The following is a 21,386-nucleotide window of genomic DNA, read 5'->3' as shown; positions in this document are numbered from 1 at the left end:
GAAGGATGAGGTGGAGCCACTCAATGGAGGCCCGTCGGCCTGAATGGGTCTGTTTAAAGGGCTGCATGGGTTGAATTTGCCTACTGCAAGACAGTTTTTAACTTACTTATCCTTTTGGCTTCGCAATCTGGGTCAAGTAGTTGCACCTCCAGAAGTGAGGATAATGGTAGCTTTTGGTCCTACTTGAATAAAGATTTTTTTTTCATTTTAAGTACTGCCCAAGTGCTCTCCAGATGTAACCCCAGAGAGCGTACTGAAGAGACAGGCACACGTCAGTCATTCCCGACACCCATGGACGTGGGCAAGCTTTGTGTGCGGTCTCTGTGCCGTTTGCTTCAAGGGCAGCAAGGGGGGAGCTCCAACCCTGGCTGCACGGCGCAGGCTCTTGTGAAAAGACACTGTGTGCAGTTTTAATTAAGCAACTGGGAAGAACTGTTTTTACAAAGATTAATAGGTCTATGTTTTAATTATGGGGGAATAATAGACTAGAGAGCTAGGAAAGTGGGAGGTATTAAAAAAAAAGAGGATTAAAAACTTTAAGGAAGCTGGATGAGACTGTATTTTTCGGTACTTACAAATTACAGAAGATCATCCCCATTAATAATGATTGGAAAAATAATAAAATACCTTCAGCTGTATGACAGCTAGCATTAAAATCTATTTTTTATGCTTGTTGAGTAGAGAATTTCTGATTACAATCATCAGTTAAAAAATAAATTGTTCTTTTATCCAATCTTCTAAGTTTAAAAATAGAATAATTATCTTCTGAGTTCAGCTATAGTTTAATCAATACTTTTCCAAGCAAAGTAAAGGCGAAAAGAGCAAAAATCGCTTTTATTTAATGGTTGTTATGCTTTCTTGATTGTGCTACAGTGTTATTATTAACTTCTAAAAATAATTGGTCCTGTGCATAGACTTTTCAAATTATATTGCAGAAAATGCTGCCAAGATGCGCAGGGAGTTTAAAAATAAATAAAATTTAAGAAAAGAGAGAGGAAAGGGGGAAGAGAGGGGCGGTCACTAATATTTGCAGTTTCTTCTGGTTGCCATCTTTGAAATAAATTATTTCCCATATGTTACTGTAAGAAAAGTTTTATTGTTAGATTTTATTAAACATTAACATGCTTTGGCTTGAATTATCCACCAGCGATTTGCGATGACCAACCAAGGCTCCCACAGGAGACCTCTGGCAGGAGCAACTCTGCACCTTCAGGAATGTGATCCTCTGGGGAATTGTGTGCGCTGATCTAGAACTGTGCCTTGATCTGGCATCATTATTCAGTGTACTCATGGCCCTTAAAATGAGGAGAAGTTGAAGATTCGGTCTCTTAGTTGGAAGTTCAGACTCATCCTGAGGGAACCGCAGGGAAAGGCTGCCTGTGCTTCATAGGTTCTCATGAAATCAAAACTCCACTCAAACTCACTTCTCAGGTTTGCTAAAAACTTGTGTTTAAGTTCCTTGAAGTGTTTGCAAGACTTAATGGGGAAATCTTGCCAGAGTGCAAACCCCAGTGTTAAGTTTTTAGTAAAACTGAGATTGGCTACTCCTGTTTTAAGATTTGTAACATATTTTGCTCAAGTAGACTGCTGAAGTCTTAAGGAAATAGAGGCTTTCACAGAGCATTGCCATGTGCATGTGCACAGGGACCCGTTCAGCTAGGTTCCTTGTAGTTCTCATTGGTTCCTTTGCGCGGTCTTGTCTCTTCGTAGCTGCCTTTCCACCCAGTCCTCACTCGCAAGATGCCTGGGTGCTCACCGAGCGTGTCCTGATCCCTGCCAGCGTAGCGGCATGGAGAGCGGCAAGGACGAGGAAAGTGTGCACGTGCAGCGAGGTAGTTCGTCTTCTCGTAGGAGCTGAACCCTCATGGCGTTTGAGTCAAAAGAGCCAATGCCTTTCCAGATGTGTTCATGTTTGTGCAATGAAAATAATACGGAGTATCACTTATTATCTTCAGCTTAAACAATAAAGTTAAAATGACAAGTACATCCAGACATCAAGTATGTGAGAAATACAACCGTAGGGAGAAATGCAGAGGTTGTGGACAAGGCCAGTCGTGGTGTTGCAGTCTGAGGCCATGAGCACTGGTTGGGTCCCATGGGCTTACTTGAGGTCGACATTTTTCTTGTTCTCAGTGCTTATTCTTTGCAAATGTTCATCCATATGCAATTGGTTGGTTATATTGCACAAAAATATACATGCAAAGACTGCTCTTTCATAGAAAATTATAAAGGTATGGGGGGAAAATAAGACCAAGCCTTCATTGAAAGGGGAAAAAAAATCCTTATTTATCCTTATTTCTGTTCCTCCGCAATAACTGCAGTGCAGAGTCATTGCCTCCAAAGGAAGGAACGCACGTGGGTGAGAGCATAGCCCAAGTTGCTTGCAGAATACTTTTAAGCAGTAACTGCGTTTTCGGAAATAAGAAGTGATTTGCAAACAGAAAGGAATTAAATTTGTTGGATTAGAAAACATTTCTGAGATGAATCATTTGATTGCTTCTTCCATGGAGTAAACACGCACGTTATCAATTGCATCTCAAGTGCGCGGTGGGAAAATAGAGCATGTTGGCAGCTATTTAATTTGAAGGCCATCCCGTGCAAAATATTTCAGCCAAATTCTGCAATATTTTCAAATCAGTTCACTCCCACAGCGTTAGGGAATTTGTATAGGTTTTGAATAAATGTAGAGAAAAGACTGCTCGGGGTATTGACAGAGCTTGTCTGAGGTAAAATGTTTAACCTGTTTTCAAAGAACCTTCTTTAGAATATCATTTTCATTTTGAAGCCAACATTATTGCACAATACAACATGCTTAGTCAAGGTCTGAACAAAAACTGTGATGTTCTCTCCTAGGTACACTTTTAGAAATACCTTTAGTGATTTTATTTTCATCAAGCTTGAAAATCTCCTTGAACAAGCAAAAATGTGTTCCGTTTTTAGCCCTTGGTTTCCATGTTTTATACGGTAGTTGTATACTGCATAGTTTTTGCTAATTAGTGGGATGTAAAAGAAAGTTGATGTTGGCAGGTTTTAATCTCTATACATGAAAGCCATGCACCTAGAAATCAATAAAGCAGAATTTCTTACTTGTTTTTGAAAGTTATTTTAAGAAAATACTTTTGTATACCAAGTAAAACAGCAAGAGGTCCCATGTCCCCTCCTGCGCTGCTGTGCCTTGCCTTTTCCCAGCAGGGAAGTATTGACAGCAAAAGGGCGGTGTTTAGACGAGAAGTTTTCGGGAACCTCTGGGGCTTTCAGAGGCTGGAGGATGCTTTGGAGCTGCCATGATGGCAGCTTTGAGCGCTGCCCTTCTCATTGTGGTTTTCAGGTCGTTCACTTTGCACCTGAGGAGAATTCCACTTTTGTCTTTAATTAATGAACGAAAACCGTCAACTTTTATTGTATCTTTTTCTTCTTTTTTTTTTTTAAGAAAGGCTCATTGTTTTCTTATGAGCTGAATGGAGAGCAGGCTGGCTTTGTGTGCTGGGAGAAGAGGAGGCTGATTGTCTCTGTTGTGGGTAGAGGCCTTAGCCCTAACACTTTCTTACACGTTTTCGGCTGTGTGCATGTGTATAAACAACAAGGGACTTAAGTAAAATGGTAAATGATCACTGGAACTACAGGATACCTTCAAAAATACTCGTTTGTAACTGACTGTATCCTGCTGCTGCAGAAATATCAGCAGAAAAGAAACACATGGTAGAGAAACGTCAGTGAATCTGGGGTTTCTCTGCTTCTCCCCAGTCTTCTGTTCATTAGAATAAACCTGAAATTGTTCATAAGACTTTGAAAGCAGCTCCTTGCCTGCTCCAAATGGGACCAGACCCCACAAACCTCCTCCTGCGGGATTCGCAGGCGTCAGCTGCGCTCTCCGTCCTCAAAGCGATGCTTCCCCGTGACATCCCAATTCTCTGCTACATAAACTGTGATTTTTTTGTCTCGTATCACACACAGCTTCTCTCAGAACCCTTTCAGATCTCATGTTGAGATCATTAATTAGATGCATGAATAGTTATTTTCATGATCCGTTTCTGAAGAATTTCAGCCTGATGCTTCTAGTTTCTTATTCCTAAAGGGAATGTCATTTTTCCCCTCAAACAATATCACCATATGCCTGAGCTACGAAATCTCCATTTTCTCCCACCTGACAGTTTCCACAGTTGTGCTATTTTAATGTTTTATCAAAGAGATCAGATCTATTGCAGTCTCTTCTTCTCTTGGATTTCCATCATGTAAAAGCCTCTTTATCAAATAAAAGTGTCCCATTAGTCTGTCGCACTTTGTATTACCTTCCTTCAACTTTTAAAGTTATTTTAAAGCCTTAAATTCTATTGTGGGCACGGTGCTTAGCCTAAAATTTGCCTGATTCACTCTCCTCATTTCCTTAAATGCAGATTTCATTTCCCAGTCGCATAGCATCCCTTTCAGATTGTTTAAAAAAAAAAACCCGCATGCTCCTGGATTTGCAGATTCGTGCTCTCAAACGTGAGTTCGTCGAGGTTTTTCTCTCTGTTAGCTGCTCTGCCTTTTCCTGCGTGCTGGATTCCTTCTTTGTGGAAAACGGGAGTGTAGTCCAGGATGGAGTCTCCTTGCTGGCCGTTCCTCCCAGACACCTTCTCCCAGCCCTATGTTCCCGTGCTCTCTACCCAAGCTGTCTATGGCAGGGTGGTCCTTGAAGTACCTCCAGTGTTTGTATTCTCCTTAGATCCTCATACTTTTCACAGTTCTGTGCTCTGCTGGTGTTTACTGGTTTTCTTCCCATCATTTTGTTTTCTTTCCTCCTTCGCTGCTCTTTCATGCATTTTCCTGGCAGCTCCCAAAAATCGTCGTTCTGGCTGCAGTTCAAGAGAAGGCTATGCCGTGCCTAGTGATTGGTTTTGATGTCAAACACTGCAGAGCAGGATACAGACTGGATTGTCCAAGCATCCACTGAACGCAAAGCCAAAATGCCGGTGGGATTTCGGAGTGGTGGTCAGTGTCCTTTCTCTCTCCTGCTCTCCAACCATCGCCAGTGTCACTGCCCTCTTTCCAGATGACAAAAGTTTGATGCCCGCTCCAAAGGCATCAGTTTCATTAAGAATTGGAGCGTCTTCTGGGACCATTTTTATCCAGCCTGCATGCTGCTGAGTGACTGCTCCTTTCCCTCTACCAGCGACAGGGCTTCCTCTGTGCCAGTGTAGCTTTGCATCCTCTGGCATCGCCCCGTTCCTCTCGGCCCCGCTCTGCCCAGACAAGGTTCAGGAGCGCCGCACGCTCCCACCAGCACCGGCTCACCTCCACGGGGATCCCACCCCAACAAACACCCGCTTTCCTTCTTATTTACCCCGCTGCGCTAAGAAGGGCTGTCAGTGCTCTTCACCAGCTTCTTACCACAAGGTTTTGGTAACTGCGCTGGATGCCGTGCTGTTCTTCGGGCTCGTCAGTGACATTTAATAGCATCCTTCACAGTGCGCTTCTCCGCATCCCAGTGTGCAAGTGAGCAACTTAAGGTGGAAAGTTGTTTTAGAGAGAGTTTACAAATGTTTCCCAATACACAGCTCAGCGTTGACACCAGCAGCGCGCTGCAGTGCCTGGTTACCTCAGCAGAAGGTTATACCTCTGCTATGCCTGGGTGGCTTTTTTTTCAGTTGCCCATCTACAGAAAAGATTTTTAATTAACGTTGACCTTTAATACTCCGACTGGTTTTTGATTCTACAGCTGGTGAAACAGACTACAAATTAGATTTTGCAGTATACCTTGTTCTTTGTACTTCTCCGCTGATTAGTTTCGGGCCGTTCGCAGTGCCCACGCTGGTGCATTCGGCTCCAGCTCCCTCGCAATCTCCAGCGCCGTGTTCCAGCCGCAAGATATTGTGTAGAAATGCTGTCAAACTCTTCAGATAAACATGTTTTCGTCCTCCAGCTGTACCTTTTGCTCATTTAAAAAAAAAAACAAAAAACAAAAAACAAAAAACAAAACCCAAAGTCTTTATTTTATGGAGGAATATTTTAAAACTAAAATTTAGAAGGAAAGTAATCTGTCTGGGGTACATCTTCTGATCGTAGGGGTGCTGTTACGCAGTGAGCTCCAACTGAGGTGACTATTATACCCTGAAGAGAACTATTTTTGGTTATTTTTCTAATAATAATTGCAAAAAAAAGCTGAAGGATGGTGTAATAACACATTCATTTGAGTCACTACTATACCAAAGATGTTTTAAAAAATATTTGGTAGAACTACGCCTTGTATTTCCTTGTTGTTGTCAGCAGGGCAATCCCTGCTGATGGAATGTGTGTTTGCTTTAAAGCAGTGTGGTTAGCCATGACAAATCTAATAACCTTTTGGAGAGAAAAATGTATTTTTTTTTATTCTAAGATGTCATTATAGCTTTTGGTGGAAAAAGGCTCTTGGTCCATAACTAGGCAAGCAGAGGTTTACTGTGTCTTAGGAAAAGGACAATAATTTCGCGCAAGTGCACATGCCAGCTCCTGATCCTTACGGGCTAAAACTGGAGCAGAAAGGGCTACTCTGATGAAGTCATTGAGTCCAGTTCAGAAATAACTGGGACTTTCTACCCGCTGCTCCACTGGACACTCACGGCAGGAAAATCAGAAAGTACAGGAGCTCTAACATATTATAGCTGTATTCTGTCTAAAAATCAATAGGAAGATAACGGTATTTAGAAGCTCCTATCTTTTCATACTTACGGTTTCTCCTTCTTTCCCAGGTGTTACTTGGAAGATGGAGCTTCAAAAGGTGCCTGGCTGAATCGGTCGAGCATTATTTTTGCCGGAAGCGATAAGTGGTCAGTAGATCCTCGAGTTTCAATCGCAACAGCTAACAGAAGAGAATACAGCCTGCAGATACAGGACGTAGACGTGACGGATGATGGTCCATACACTTGCTCTGTGCAAACTCAACACACTCCCAGAACGATGCAGGTGCACTTAACTGTTCACGGTAGGTCTTTAAACCAATTGCCAACTGTTATTGGAAACGTACGAGAAAAAAAAAAAAATCTCTGTTTATAGATGGGAAACGTCAGCTAAGAATACTCCAAAGCTTTATTTTTTTCTTTTTTTCTTGGATGTATGTAGCCATAGACTGTATATGCCATTGACTCTGGGACCCTGCAAAGAGATAATTAGCCCAGAAAGGTCTCCACCTTGCCAAAATCTGGTTTAAATCCTCACTCCTCCTCTGCTGACAACGGAACAAGATATGGAAATAGGAGAGGAAAATACTAGTACAATAGTCAAGTTACAGTTCCCTGCGGTGGGACTGTGCAGGTATCCCGCAGCCTGGTACGGGTCTCCTGCATGGTTAAAACGTGGTTGTTTTGCATGAGATTCAGCATGTAAAGGTGCTCGGGTGCTGAGGTCACAGTTTTACAGCCTTTGCGTTTCGACATTGACACTAAATACCACCAGAAACGTCCTCATGTTAACTTCAAACAAGTGAAGACAAAATAAGGTGGTTTTGTATGAAAATCCATAGCGGTTTTTTTTTTTCCAGAGCAGGTTTCTCACAGAATTACTGAGAACCCAATGTTGTTAATGAGAACAGCCCGCTCATTTCCGTGAGGGTTTTCATTTATAGGCACTGCAGAGCAACAGTGCCAGCTTTTCACCGGTGGAGGTAATATTTATTGTATGGTTCCGGGGTGAACAATCCTCAGTTTTGATTGTCTTTGTAATAGTTAATGCCCTCATGCAAGGGGCTAAAAAAAAAGTTGGAAATTAATTGCACATATAAAACATCTAACAGGAGCTTAAAATTAATTAGACTAACTACAAGCATATAGGGAAATAATAACTCAATTGTTAAAAATATGCATAATTATTAAGCAATTGCATTTATATCTTTAGAAGTGCAAAGTATAACCTCAGGCTGTAACTTATTAGTCTTTGGTGTAATCATCATTAACATTTTCCTTTGCATTCTTATGAGTAATAAGGAAATGAATATAAACCAGAAGAATTTAAATGGCAGTCTCTATTAATCCGTATGGCACACCGAAATCCCTCATACATAACGTGTGTGAAATGCATCTCAAACTAATTATTCTTAACCACTGGACCTTTAGAGCCTGATGGTTTGCAGGAACGTTAGACTGTTGCTTTGTAAGCCCTAAGTGTGTTGGTTGCACAAAGATCATTATTTTATTGGTACAGCCAGAAAGCCATCGCTTTGTCATTTTTATAACCTTCCTCAGAGGCAGCTGTGGCGTGCGGACCCGTAAATGCACTGTTTATGTGGGGGAGTTGTTTACGGACTGCAGAAGTGTTTCTACGCTATCGGATTGGGAAGCTGGGACGAAGAAGGAGCTGTGACAGTATCAATTACTATTTCAATTGTGCATCTATATTCCATTGCTCCAATACTATTTCGGCTATATTTTATGTAGGAAATAGGGACCAGTTCCATGAAGCACAGCCAGAATAAGGGAGGCATTTTCAAGATAAAGCAAAACAGCCATCACTACCCCTATATTTTTTCTTTGTAGTTCTCTTAGCACTTTGCAAGTGGGGAAAGCTGCTGAGCTCCCCACTGAGCTGTAGAGCGGGATCCGTGGCTCTGGAGGATGCCCCATCCCCTCTTGGCCATGACTGCAGGCATTTCTTTCCATTGCAGCTCATATCTTTGTGTACATATTACTAGAGATATTGGTAACTGTCAGCCGTGCAACGGGTGCTCGGTGGATTGGATGTGCGTCACGCCGATGGCTCATCCCACGCGGGTGGCATCCTTGAGTCAGCACTGGGTTCGCAGGGTGGTTTAGAGACCCGCATCACTTGCTGCTGTCGCTGTCTGTCCCGTGGGCCCGAACGGGACTTGGCCAGGTAGGCACCGTTAATCAGGCCACTTCCTACTTACGCCGCTAATAAAGCCATCGCTTCACCTTCTGTGTGCTGAGTCCAGAGGTGAGGAGGAGGTGAGGCGGCGAGATTTATGCATCCTTTGAGATGGAGATTGACCTGTCTGAAGGGAACCCGGACTAAAGGAAACATCAGCCAGCTAATTGGTGCTGTAAGCTTCTGTATCCCTTCCTGCACACAGGGTTCATAGGGATGGAATAATCACATTTTATGGAAGCAGTTTTATGTTTCCTTTTAATATTGTTCATGGCTTTGTATTTCAAGATCAGAAACAACTTCTACTACTGCAGAGAAATAAATGAAGGGAAAAGCAGATCTTTAGCCACAGTAAAATGGCTCAAAGGGCTGGGCTTCCTCTGACGCTGTGAATGCACCATCAGCTGCAGACCTAGAGCAGCACATGAAATAACGGGAGAAAAAAAAATTTAAAAGCTAAGTCTTAGCTCTTTAAAATTCCTCTGCCCTACAGTCCGGTAATGGTGAAAGAAGAGGTTGTCCTGCTGGAAACAGCAGAGCTGGAAAAGCAGCGTGTCACAAATTAAGCGAATAAAGATTTACGTCTGGTCATCAGCTCCCAAATAGGTTCAGACTCCAGACTGAAAAATGATTTGCTGTGGAACTCCACTTAAAAGCCATGTAAATCCAACTCCCTCTTTTTTCTTTTCTTTTTTTTTTTTTTTTTTTTGTGTGTGTGAGGTCTCTCTATACACGCAGACCCAGTAGCTGCCATTTTGCATATCCTCTTCTTTGCTATTTGGGGTGACAATTTCTGAGCGTATGCACGCGTTTCAGAGAATAGGTGTATTTTAATGGGTTAAAAAGGCCTTGATTTCCGTAACACAGAGGGTAACATGATCAGTCAATAACGAAGGCTGAGGGGAAGCAGCAGCCCCTCCTTCACTGTCCTCTGCGTGGATACGGGGAGCAGTGAGACCTGGTGGGCATTGGCCACCGTTGGTCAGGAAGCTCTAGCAGAACTTGGAGTTGGGTTTTACCCTCCTGTATCCCTGATCCGTGCTTTAACGAGACCACCAAGTCAAGTTGAGATCACTGTTACTTATTACATAGCTACAGCTTCTTGTACCAAGAAAATTAATCAAGACAGTTAATAAAAAGTAAAAAGCCTAATGTGTCTTCAGTCCACATTCACCTCAGTGAAAGAAAAATCACGTGTCAGAGAGGAAGATAGTACAGTTAGCTTTATTTCAGTGACCTTATCAAAAAGAAATGAGAATTATGCAGTAATTAATTAAAAGTTTAGAAGATAAGAGTTTGTAATCAGCTCAATCTACCTCAGTGCCAGATGCTTGATCTGCAAAGTCATGAGCTGCAGATGATTTAAACATCTGATGTTTGCCACTGCAAAGTAAAAAAATGAAATACTTCTTACTAGACTATGTTGCTCGTAATTTTTCTAGCAAAGGGTTGCAATTTCTGACGTTTCTAATCTGACATGTATTCTACCAAAGTTTAAATTGCATCCTCCGAGCTGTGTTTCCCTCTCAATTTGCAAAAACATGAAGACGTGTTTACCAATGTCCTTGAGAATTAACGATGCCGCGGGGCAGAGCAACAGGTCACAGCCCGACGCCTCGCATTCTCTCCCCATGTCAGGACGCGGTAATGATGCCATTGCCCCACGCGGGGAGGGGGTGAGCCACGCCGCTGCTTTGTTACTCCTGGGAGAGAGAGGCCAGAGTAGGGTGTTCCAAGGGACCTCAGCTGCCGAGGGAGGGCTGCCAGGATGATTAGGAGAATAAAGAACATATCTGAAGGAGATTGCTTTGGTTAACCTAGCGAAATGAGGTCTCGGGGAGAATTTTGTTATGCTTTATTAATGCACTTCATGAGGCACCCAGGAAGGGAGAACAAACACACCGGCTAAGGGAGAGCACTCGTACAAGCCCAGGCAGATACGGCTTAGCCATGCGTGAATTTAATGTGAGAGGAGGGGGAGGCGCCGGTCCCATCGCGGTGCGGATGGGCTGCCCATGGAGGGTGGCCAGGGTTCGGGATGGCCGTTCCTGTGAGGGGTCTGGTAGGGAGGAGTGACCATGATCTTTTGAATGATGGGATTCAGGATCTGACAGCTCTGTTTGTCTCCTGGAAGGTGAAGGAGGAGCCTGGCCGTGCTCCTGGTGACAGCAGCCCCAGGATCCGCCGGCACAGTCTGGATCGAGGGGGGTTTTCTAGGCTGTATTTTGGTCTGTCACAGATGCACAGCTCGAATAGGTCCGTGGTTTAGGCTGTGAGGTGTCAATAATGGGTCTCATTCCTTTTGTCACCCCGCGTATCCCACTCCCCACAGTGTAACTTACCCCCGTTACACCCTCTGCCCTCCCTGTCCTGCCGGAGCCCCATTCCCGGTTTCATCAGCCTTTCCATCGGTGCCCAAATGCTCACACCAGGGAGTTAGTGACACAAAAACCTCCTTCCATTACTTACTTGACATCTTAATTTTGATTTTGGTCTAGCCCGTGCTGGGCACATTTGGGCCTCCTCCCAGACAGACCCCGTGCCTGTGAGAGACGGCCCTTGCTCCTGTCCTGCCCTCTCTGCATCCTCTCATTTCTGTGCGCCGTCCACACTTGACACGGTGTGCATGTAAATTATTCAGTTGTCTGTGTAAATGCGATTTATAGATTCCGTCGGAAACCACAACCTATATTTTTTTATTTAAACATGGATAATATTTCCAAAGTAATACTCAAGGCTCTTTTTCTGTTTAATAAACCTCCTTAATGTCCCCTAAATATTAATGTATTGATTTAGTCTTTGCAATGTTTGCAAAGTCTAATTTGTTTCCTCGATCAGGCCAAGGGGGACTTGCATTTGGAACTAACGAGATAAATCTCACCCAAATTTATTTAAAGTGAGACAAAATAAATATGCAAAAGTCTTCTAAAATCATGTAACAACCACTTTCCAGCTGAAACTGACAATCCATTACTCTTTTCAATTGCTAGCACTCAAGTAGGATGTCAGTTTGTTATAAAATTAACTCGCTGGTGCCAGCCACTGTTATCATCCTGTCCCTGCTCAGCTCAGGAAGAGAAAGAGTGAGAAGAATTGTTCTGGAGGTGGAGGCAGCTGCGTGAGGTTTGCTCAATGACGGAGGCTGCCCAGCCGAACGGCCCACCCGCTCCAGCAAGCAGCATCCTTGGGCTTGCGCTTACCGAGGGCTGTACCCACCACCGTTAGCGCGTCGTTAATGACCGATGAGAATGTTTTCTCCAGGATTTCTAATTTTCATCTCTTCATTAAATTCCTCCCACTTTTGTACCTTTCAGGGCATTCAGATGAGCTGCAGGGGATCTCTCTCTCTAAAATAGGTATGAATGGCTTTTCCCCGTCTTTAACAGACTTAAAGCATCGAAAATGTTTGCATTAGCAGGTCATCTCACTTACAAGCATGTAAATCAGGAGTATTTTAGCTGAAGTAGAACAGTCTGAAACTCATCTTTGCGCAATGTTGGAGGTGCTTTACAGTCAGGGCTGCAGCTGAATTTCCGTTATGAGCCTGAAATTTCCATCTTCTGAAAACTGCAGGCGAAGGATAATCTACTGAAAATAATCATTTGCTCTCTGATCCAAACTGTGTCAGTTCTGTTACGTTTGAACTAAGTTGAGCGAGTCATTTTGGGACCCGTGAGAGTCTTGCAAAAGGTGTGTTCAGCAGAATCCAAAGTGTCTTTTTTTTTTTTTTTTAATTTTTATTCCCTTTTAATTAAAGTGCAGATTGCCTCCATAGTCTTCCACATCCCAGTGAAAAGGCTTTTGTTATGGAATTTCCAACCAGAAGTGTCTGACTTTGAAAAATATGAAAATAATTTCCTGGTTAGCACCTCTCTGTCAGGACTCGGGGTAGCCTTAGCAAGTGTTTCCAGAGCTCTGACAGCATATCCCCCTGCCCAAAGCTTCAGCATCGTTGCCGAAACCAACGGCAACGATGTTATTTCAACTTCTGTAGTTTTAGATTGTCAATTGTCAGGAGGAAAAAAAAAAAGGTATCCCATGTTTAAAAGTTTAATTTTTGCTTGGAGTGATGTTAACAAATAGAGTTAAATAACGTTGGAGTGCAACCGGGACCAATCTTGGCGACTCTTACTCAAAGTGGCGTCTTTTTCCATCACCTGTGTTTGAGAGAGGACGTAAAAAATACCCCACCTGCTGGGGTAGATCTAGAACATGCTGGTTTTATCTCTCAAAAAGGGTTTTAATCTAAATATTTAGTGAAGTCTTGCTAAGGAGGCACAAAATCACAGATTATCCTCAAATGAATTCCCAACTTTTTAAAAATCCTTACCTTCTGTTTCGCTAAGATTGAGGAGAAAACACTGTAAAAGTGGTTTAGGATCAAAACTTTCGCATGGTAAGATTTTTTAGTAAAGTCTTCCTCAGAAGATTCTAATTAAGGCAATTAAAACACACCATACCAGGAATTTAGTTCATTGTAATCAATGAAAAATAATAGATCCTTCTATGAAAACCATTTCTGTAAAAAGAGACTGGAAAGAAACAAAAGGACACATCAAACGTTCCTAAGTGGCACGGCTGTGTCCCTTCACCGCGTGACCGAAAGCAGCGTGTTCCTGTGTCTGTGTGAAAGACCAAGGTCAGCATCTTGCCTGTAGCCTGATTAAAACTAATACCATCTGACATACTAAATATCCTAGTCGAAATACTATAATCCGATAAAAACCTTTTGTCAAGTCCAGTTAATGTGTAAAAAGTGATACAAATGGCAACCGTGCTGAATTTACAGGTTTCCCAAAGAGGAAAACTTTCCCCGCAGCATCCCTTGTCTGCTGCTGCCGCTGAAGACGCGGCGTCATAGCTATGCCCGTATGTATTTTTAGAATCCATCACTGATTTAAAGTAATAAATATCTTGTTCAAGGCTCCAAGGTGCCAGCGATAGATAATTGTACCCTACATGCCATTAAACAGCACCTCAGTAGCGTTACAGCCCGTGCCGTGGGAATGGGGATGCCTGACAGCCGGCCTTCCACCTCCACGCCATTCGCAGAAAGCCGTCAGCCCTTCCCAGCGAGGTGTGGGAGCTGTGCGCTGGGCCCCGCGCTCACGTCCCGCTGCTCGCTCCGCTGCTGCTTTCACCTTGGCTCGGTGTTGGGTGCTGAGACTGGGCGTGGGCGTACCCCGTCCCGCTCGCAAGGGACGATGGGGATCCGCGGACCTTTGTGGTACTGCCAGTCTCCTCAGCTCCGGCGTGAGAAGGGTGACTTGTAGAGAGGAATTTAAGGAGCTGGAAAAGTCTTAGAAAAGTTTATTGATGCTAAGTTTCTTTTTTAAAGAGGTGATGGAACGGGATTAGCGGGGAATCTGAGCTAGCAGAGCAGTGAGGGCAAATGTAAAGAAGCCGGCAGCATTTTCTCCCATGGAAACACTGCTGGAACAATGCAAGGCGACAGCAATAGTGCCCCATTTTTTACCACTTCATCGTGAAAGCACGGGCGCTTTGCTACCCGCTGCGGGTTCCTGCTCTCCCAGCTCACGGCGCTCCGTGCTGGGCGTTGGGACCCTTCTGAGCCTGCTGGCAATTCATTCCACATTTAGTTTCTTGCACTGCAGTCATCAGAAATATTGGAAACTTATTCATACAAGGAACAGTTCATTTGTATTAGCTGTGGACCAAAATTAATGCCTTGTCAATAAGTAAATAATGACTGTCCTTGTATAACCGTATCCTTCTTAAACTTGAATTAGAGTTGTATAACTGTTGATAAATAGAGAAAAGTACTACCTTCCGTTTTACAGCTGGGGACCCTGGCAGACTTGAGAGGATGAAATCAGACTTATTTCACGGTTTGGAATTGCCCTGCTGATGTTCAGCAATATGAAAATCCAGCCAGTAAGGCATTAGCGGAGAGAAACAAAACCGTTGGGATAGTTTCACCCCCGTTTATTTTTAAGTGAAATGTCCACGATCGTACAGCAGATTACTAGCAGGAATAGAGGAGACTTGAGAGTTTTTGTCTGTTTGTACCGGCTGCCAGTAATGCATGTACTGGGGTGCACAGGCACGTACGTGTGGGTGCGTATTCCTTGTGGTGTATGTTATATATATATAATATAATACAATTGTGTATATATATAAAATTCCTTGTTGTATATATTCATGTTATGGGTCATAGTTCTGTATTAATATGCTGAACATGGAGAATATGTATTTCATAGGGAGATATTCCATAGATTGGCCTTTTCCTGCAGACTACAGCGTTCTGGAATTGCAGAGGCACTACGTTAGCGGTGTAGATCTGTAACAGAGCAACGATTTCTGTTCAGAAAAAGATTTGGATCTCTTCACTGCTGTCCTGTTTTTTGAAGGTAATCCTGCACACAGGTTGAACTTTACCTGACCAGTGAAAACTCTGTGCTGCAAACCCAACCAGTTGTAAAACTCAGTACTACATACTTGAAAAAACCTGAAAACATTGAAATTAGTGTCTAGGATTTTGAAACCCTATTAAGCATCAGAGCTATTGGAATAATTAGTTAGTAACATGGGTAGAAGTGTGAAGTGTTGTTTGGGCTCTTCAGAAACCTGTTGACAAACCTGTTCTAGATTTTCCTTTCTGTGAAATTTAAGCAATCGAGCTGTCTTACCGTGCTGTAATTAGTCTGTAACATTTTATTTATGCTCTGTGCCTATACACTTTGCTTCTCATCCTCTGCACTCCTACAGAAGTAGAAGTACGTATGCTAGTATTGTAAAAGGTAATGAAGCAAGGAAAAGCAAAGGCTGCACGTGACAGAAAATAGGACTGGGCAATCTGCTTGCCTTTGAGGGCCCAGCGTCCCTCACTCCAGTGATGGTCTAAGCCACTTCTGACGACTCCTCCCTCCTGATTACATAGCGGCTTCCTGGGCACAGACTGAAATCTGCCGCGGCAGCACCGTGCTGCAGCTTGTCAAGGGAATCCGCTGTGTACTGCATACTCTCCTCTGTGCTTTCCGTTCAGGTGTCCAAAGAACGTGTAGGTGTCCAAAGAACGCATAGACGTGGCACTGCAGGACATGGTTTAGTGGGCGTGGTGGTGTTGGGTTGATGGTTGGACCCGATGATCTTGGAGGTCTTTTCCAACCTTAAAGATTCTATGATTTAAAAATTCTAGATTCTCTATGATTCACCTCAGAGGCCGAGTGCTGCCTTCCTCCCTTCCCATCACCACCGTTGCTGGTGGCAGAAGCCTACCAGCAGCAGAGCAGACCAGGCTGCTAGGCGCCCATTTGCCATGTCGCCAGTGATGAATAGCCAAGGCCAATGGTTGGGTCAGTCCTGCATGCCACAGGCGTAAATCCCGCTTAGGCTGTTTGTCTCTGAAGCACAAGTAAGATTCTGGTTTTCTGTGTTGTGTGAACGCAAACATCGGGTCTTGTCCGGCTCTTGCACCTATGCTCCAACATAGTCTCACTCTAGAAGAGGGGGAGAGGAATGCAGAACCCAACCAAGCCTCACACCTTGCTATCCATCTCTTTCTACTCCTGCCAGATGTTTTTAAAGCCTGTGTTATTAATGTTGATTACACAAAAACCGGCCCACTCTCGGGTCACTTACAGTGTTTTCTGGCTGGGGTAAGAACTGACTGGCCCAATAAAGGAAAAAAAAAGACAGGAAGAGAGAAAATGTAAGATTATTTGGCTTCTTTATGGTTAATCACTGGGAAAAGGTGTTTATTTTCATAGATGAGAGAAAGTGTTGGGAGAAGCCAGCGGGAAGACGTTGCTTCTCATCAGTGGAGGCTGAATCAAGTCCATAGTTTACCAAATGCCATTATGTGAAACAAGGTACATAAACGTAAGCTTGAAGTATGAAAAAGGAGAGGAAAATCTCTATCCAAGAGAGGGAAATAGTATTAGGCAACATTTTATGTGGCATTTTAGCCACTAAGGTAAAGATTTGTGTCTGAACAATGGATCTCCATTGCTGGTGCACTGATTCTGTATTTTTGGGACAGCATGAATGTCCCCAGAATGAATGTTCTATTCAAGCATCCCATTCGGGCAGCATTTTTTTATCCCACAGAGTAGAAGGAAGGAGGAAAAATGTCCACTCCAGCCTGAAATTGCAGCTTTATCGCTCTTGGGTTTTTGTTTTGTTGCTAATGGTTAAAGACGGAGAAATCCTGAGCGCTGGTGTAGTCGGTATGAGGCAGGGAGTCCTGGGGGAAGGCAAGGTGTGAGGTGTTAAAACAGTTCTCAAAAGAGGTGAGAGGTAATACAGAAACAAAGCAATTCTGTTCTGTATTAAATTTCATGATAAATATTTGGTGATAGCTAATGGAAAAGATTTTTTATAAGCTTATGTATTAAGCTGACAGTTGATGGACATTTTTAAATAAAATAAAGGGCATTTTAAGTGCACAAGCAAGATAGAGGGGACATATTCCTGGGTGCATTTTCATTTACAATATGACCTGTCGCTCAAGATGTTCCAGAATGAAGCATAAAGAACTGGTGATTGAAAAGCTAAACACAAAGGCAAGTGAAGTAGAATTAAATGAGGAGGAAAATATAAGGATCGTTCTCCATATGTCTTTTTACCAGTAAGGAATGGCTAAGCAGAATCATGAAATACAAAATGGCGTTAACGCAGAGCATGTCCTTTTTCTTGGTTTTGTTTTAAATAAGCCTTGCTATTCATTTTTCTGTGTCAGTCTCTTCCCACACGTTTTTTTCTTTTCTTTTGATGAAGCATCAGTTGTAGGAGTGAAACTAGGCCGAGCACAAGCAGAAATGAAGTTGGAGTTATAAGCAGAGAGAGTAGTAAACTTTGGAGGGCTGTGACAGAATATTTGCAATGAAATGAGCTGTATGCTTCATGCTACATTTCCATACTTAATCCTAGAGAAGCTGATAGCATAGAGAATTTGTTTTGTCTTTTATGTCCTTATAATACTTAAATCTGCACTGCATGTGGCTGCTTTGCTTCTCCTCATAGTCCGCTCTGAAGAAATTGTGAAGTAAGCTTATCTACCTGCTTTCAAATTAATGACATCCTTGACAGATGGCATTATTACCCAGAACGGTGTGAAGGACTGTGATTTATATCCTCTGCAGCTAGCTCTGCTTTAGCAAAAGCTGATGCACGACCTCTTAGCATGCTAGGCTATTTCCTAAAGCTGCCTGGATTACACGTAGGCAGAAATATCCTGCCTCCAGTGACCGGTCCATTCAGAAAAATCCACAAACAGGAAGGGATGGGAAGATCTCATTAGAAGACCGAGGAAAGAGTGAAATGAATGAACTTGCAGTGCTCTGCAACTGGAGACTCGGTCAGAGAAACGGAATATTCGGTCGAATGGCCTCGGAAGCAGCCACCGGTTGTGCTGGAAGACAAGCGGCAGTTTTCTGGAAGTACATCGGACTCTCAGTGCATTCTATGTTATCGTTTACCAACTAAGCGAATATACACACACACAAAATACCCCATGAAGATGGGACCTTTTTTCCATTCATAGTAGGGGCAGCATCTCTAGATGTTTATGGAAGACTATATTAGCAAAGAATAAATCTTGAAGTGAATACATGGATGCATTATGTTTTTCCTTGTAAGGTTTTTATATTGAGACTGTCTCTTCTGTCACCAACGCACAAGGGTAATTCCCATTGACAGTGCAGCCCATTAGGAGAAGAAAAAAAAATTCCTATGCAACTGAAGAACTCACAAAAAGGACAGTCCATTGCTAAGGCTTTTACTGTGTGTGGGAGCAGTTTCATGTTGATATGAGCTATGGCAAACTTTATCTGCATTGAACAGGTGATTTAGTTAAATGAAAGATAGGAATTGTACATTAGCTCTTTAAATCCTGCCTCCAGTCTATGAAGATGCTATTCTTCCCTTTGAATTTATTAGATGGTGTGTCGCGTCTTGTTTTTATGAGCTGGGAACTTGCAGGAGAAAAATATTTTGTCCTATGAGCTGTGTTGGATTTGTGGTTGAGGGAGAATTACCAAGAATGAACGAGCATGGGGATGAATTTATTAAAGCAGTTCCTTTCTCATATCCTGTCTTCTTTTTTGGAATCCTGTACAGCTTAATTTTGGGTTTATAGCTTAAGAGAGGGGAAGAGAGAGTGATGACAATATCTGATACTCGCAAGCAGCAAAATCCACCAGTTGGAAAGAGCAGAATCAAATGCATCTCTTTGAAAAAAACTCACAGTGCTAATCTAGGAAAATTTCTGGAAAGGACTGAAAATAACTGAAAAGTGGAGTTGCAGATTGAATTGTTGAATTGTAAGAAATTTGAAAGAACGCTTTAAAGGATATGGATTAAATGTTTCCTGCCTGGAAAATCTCCAGTTGAAAATGTTCATCTCTGATTCTGTATCTTTCATACAGACGTACAGAAAACTTTGTCAGGTGTTCATCAAAAAATTGTGGGACAGCAAACGCAGAGGTTACCTCACCTGAGACATCTGGCAAGGACGCAGGGGTGCAGTCTCTGTAGGGGAAACAAAGATGCTGCTGTTCCCCGGTTTAGCATTTGAAATACCTTCATACTGAAGTTTAATTGAGGAGGCTTTCGTTTTCTAAACTGGGCCTTCAGAAGAGGAAGCTGCGGTCTGGGCAGGCTGTGGCCCTGAGCATCCCCCTCCTCTCCAGCTGCACACTCCCACCTCGCCTGCCTCTGCCCCCGCATCGGGTGCTCATCCATCTTCTTCATCTTCATGGCCCTGAACGTGGGTTATTCAGTAGTGGCTTGTACGAATCTATCTCAGTAGCAGTTAGAATAGTGAATTATTTCAGGGCAATGTCTCATCCTTGGGCACATCTCAGGGTTTAGGTAACGCAGGAGCCATCAGATGTAGAACAGTGGCCAGAATGTCGTTTCTGACTGACCTGGTGTAACCAAATAGCCGCACGTTTGAGCTGGAAATTGCCCACATGTGGTATATGAAGTGATAATTACAATATCATTAACAAATTGTAAAAAACACTTCAGTGGTGACTGAAAGTATGATTTAATTTGAAATCCCTTTACAGAAAGAACAAAGGAGAAATGTTTATAATACATAACTACATATTAACGTCTGTTAATGCTTCAGTCTCAATATATCCCATCTAGCACGCGTGAGCAACCAGAACCTGCCGAGTGGGTCTCGTGGGTCAGAAGACATTAGTCTTCAATGAGCAGACTCATGATTTATTATCTAGTGGTTTTTTAATAGTGCTAGACTAGATTCCATTAGCCCTTGTTTTGTAAGTAAAACTGGAAAGATAAATCACCCAAGTATTTTTCATTTTGATGGCATGGCTTTAAGCAGCTCTTGAAGCCCTCCTAGAACTGTGCTTCTCCAGTTTTAGAAAACGGAAGGGAGGGTAATCCGCATTGTTCTTCTCTTTTCTGATTGATAATTAGTGATGATTCAGATTTTCAGGATGCATTAACTAAGAAAAGACTTTGGAGTTTCCCACCGGGAGACATGGTTGTGTCAAAGGCCAGTATGTCTAAGTCTTCATCCAGTGCAAGGTGTTGAGTCCCATCTGCAAAGACATAAACCAACGCGCACAAGGAGCTGAGTGAATTCCAGAGGAATAGCTCAATGAGCCCCAAACGTCACCATAGTCAAACACAGCTGCAGACTCACAGGGTTAACCAAATTAGAATACCGCTTGTCGCAAACAGTAAATCGAAGCCCTCTTTGAGGCAATTAGCAAAATCAGAGCATCCTTTGAAGCAGAGACATGAAAATGCTCTTGTTGCACTGATTTTTCAAATGCTTGATTTTGCAACTTTCATCTGTGTCTTGCAGTTTGTTCACAGGGCAGCAGAACTGAGTATCTAACACAACCATGGGTTTCATGAGTTGGTGGTGGTGGTGGTTTGGGTTTTTCTGTGAACTACTCACCCAGCTGTACAAGCATCTCTTCAGTAACAGCGGTGAGGAATGAGGATTATTGTAATTATTGTAATTGCAGCCAGACAGCCTTGTGCCTTCCCACCTTGTCTCCTGCGAGGAGTGGCGATGACACGTTGAAGTCACCATGGGGAGCGGGGAGGAACGGCCAACCAGGAATACAGGGGGAAAAGGCAGAAGGACAACACGTGTTCATCCCTCAACACTTCAGTAAAAATTTTTAGTCTTCACAGGGTTTGTATTCACATCAGACAGAGCTCAGGATTTGCATATACCCAAAGATTTTCTTTTCCTGTGTCCCGGGTGGCTGAGAGGTACATGGTTTCCGTTAAAGAGCACGTCATTCAACACTAACTGTTCATTTATAGGAACAAGCCTTTTGCAGAAATGTCCTGAAGAGTTTCCTTAAAGGAACCATATAGTGAAAATTGTATGACTTAAATTACTGGGGCTGTGTTTCTTGCATATTATAATTTAGGAAGCAGTAACAAGGATAATAAACGGTACAAGATCTTTTGCACCACATAAGAAAACTCTACAGCAAAATTAAAACCATATAGCATTGATGATTAACACAATCCTATAATATGCCTCTAACTTCTATTATACCTACTTATCACAGATCTTTTATCCCAGCTATTCA

At 42.9% G+C, this 21,386-nt stretch overlaps 1 protein-coding gene across 4 annotated transcripts in view; it reads left to right on the top strand.

The window, feature by feature from the left end:
* The window catches only part of NEGR1 (neuronal growth regulator 1), a 726,879-nt gene that overhangs the window by 107,253 nt on the left and 598,240 nt on the right, over positions 1-21,386 (top strand). For all 4 annotated transcript variants that reach the window (XR_015259134.1, XR_015259132.1, XR_015259133.1 and 1 more), the window contains exon 2: positions 6,708-6,940. Coding sequence is in view for 1 of the 4 variants with exons in the window: in XM_086752860.1 (XP_086608986.1) it covers positions 6,708-6,940 (233 nt within the window). In the remaining 3 variants the exon portion in view is untranslated. The remainder of the gene's footprint in view (positions 1-6,707; positions 6,941-21,386) is intronic.

The sequence above is a fragment of the Chlamydotis macqueenii genome, chromosome 8, assembly GCF_036417535.1.
Source record: "Chlamydotis macqueenii isolate bChlMac1 chromosome 8, bChlMac1.mat, whole genome shotgun sequence".
Classification (NCBI taxonomy): domain Eukaryota; kingdom Metazoa; phylum Chordata; class Aves; order Otidiformes; family Otididae; genus Chlamydotis; species Chlamydotis macqueenii.
This window is presented reverse-complemented; position numbering and strand designations above follow the sequence as displayed.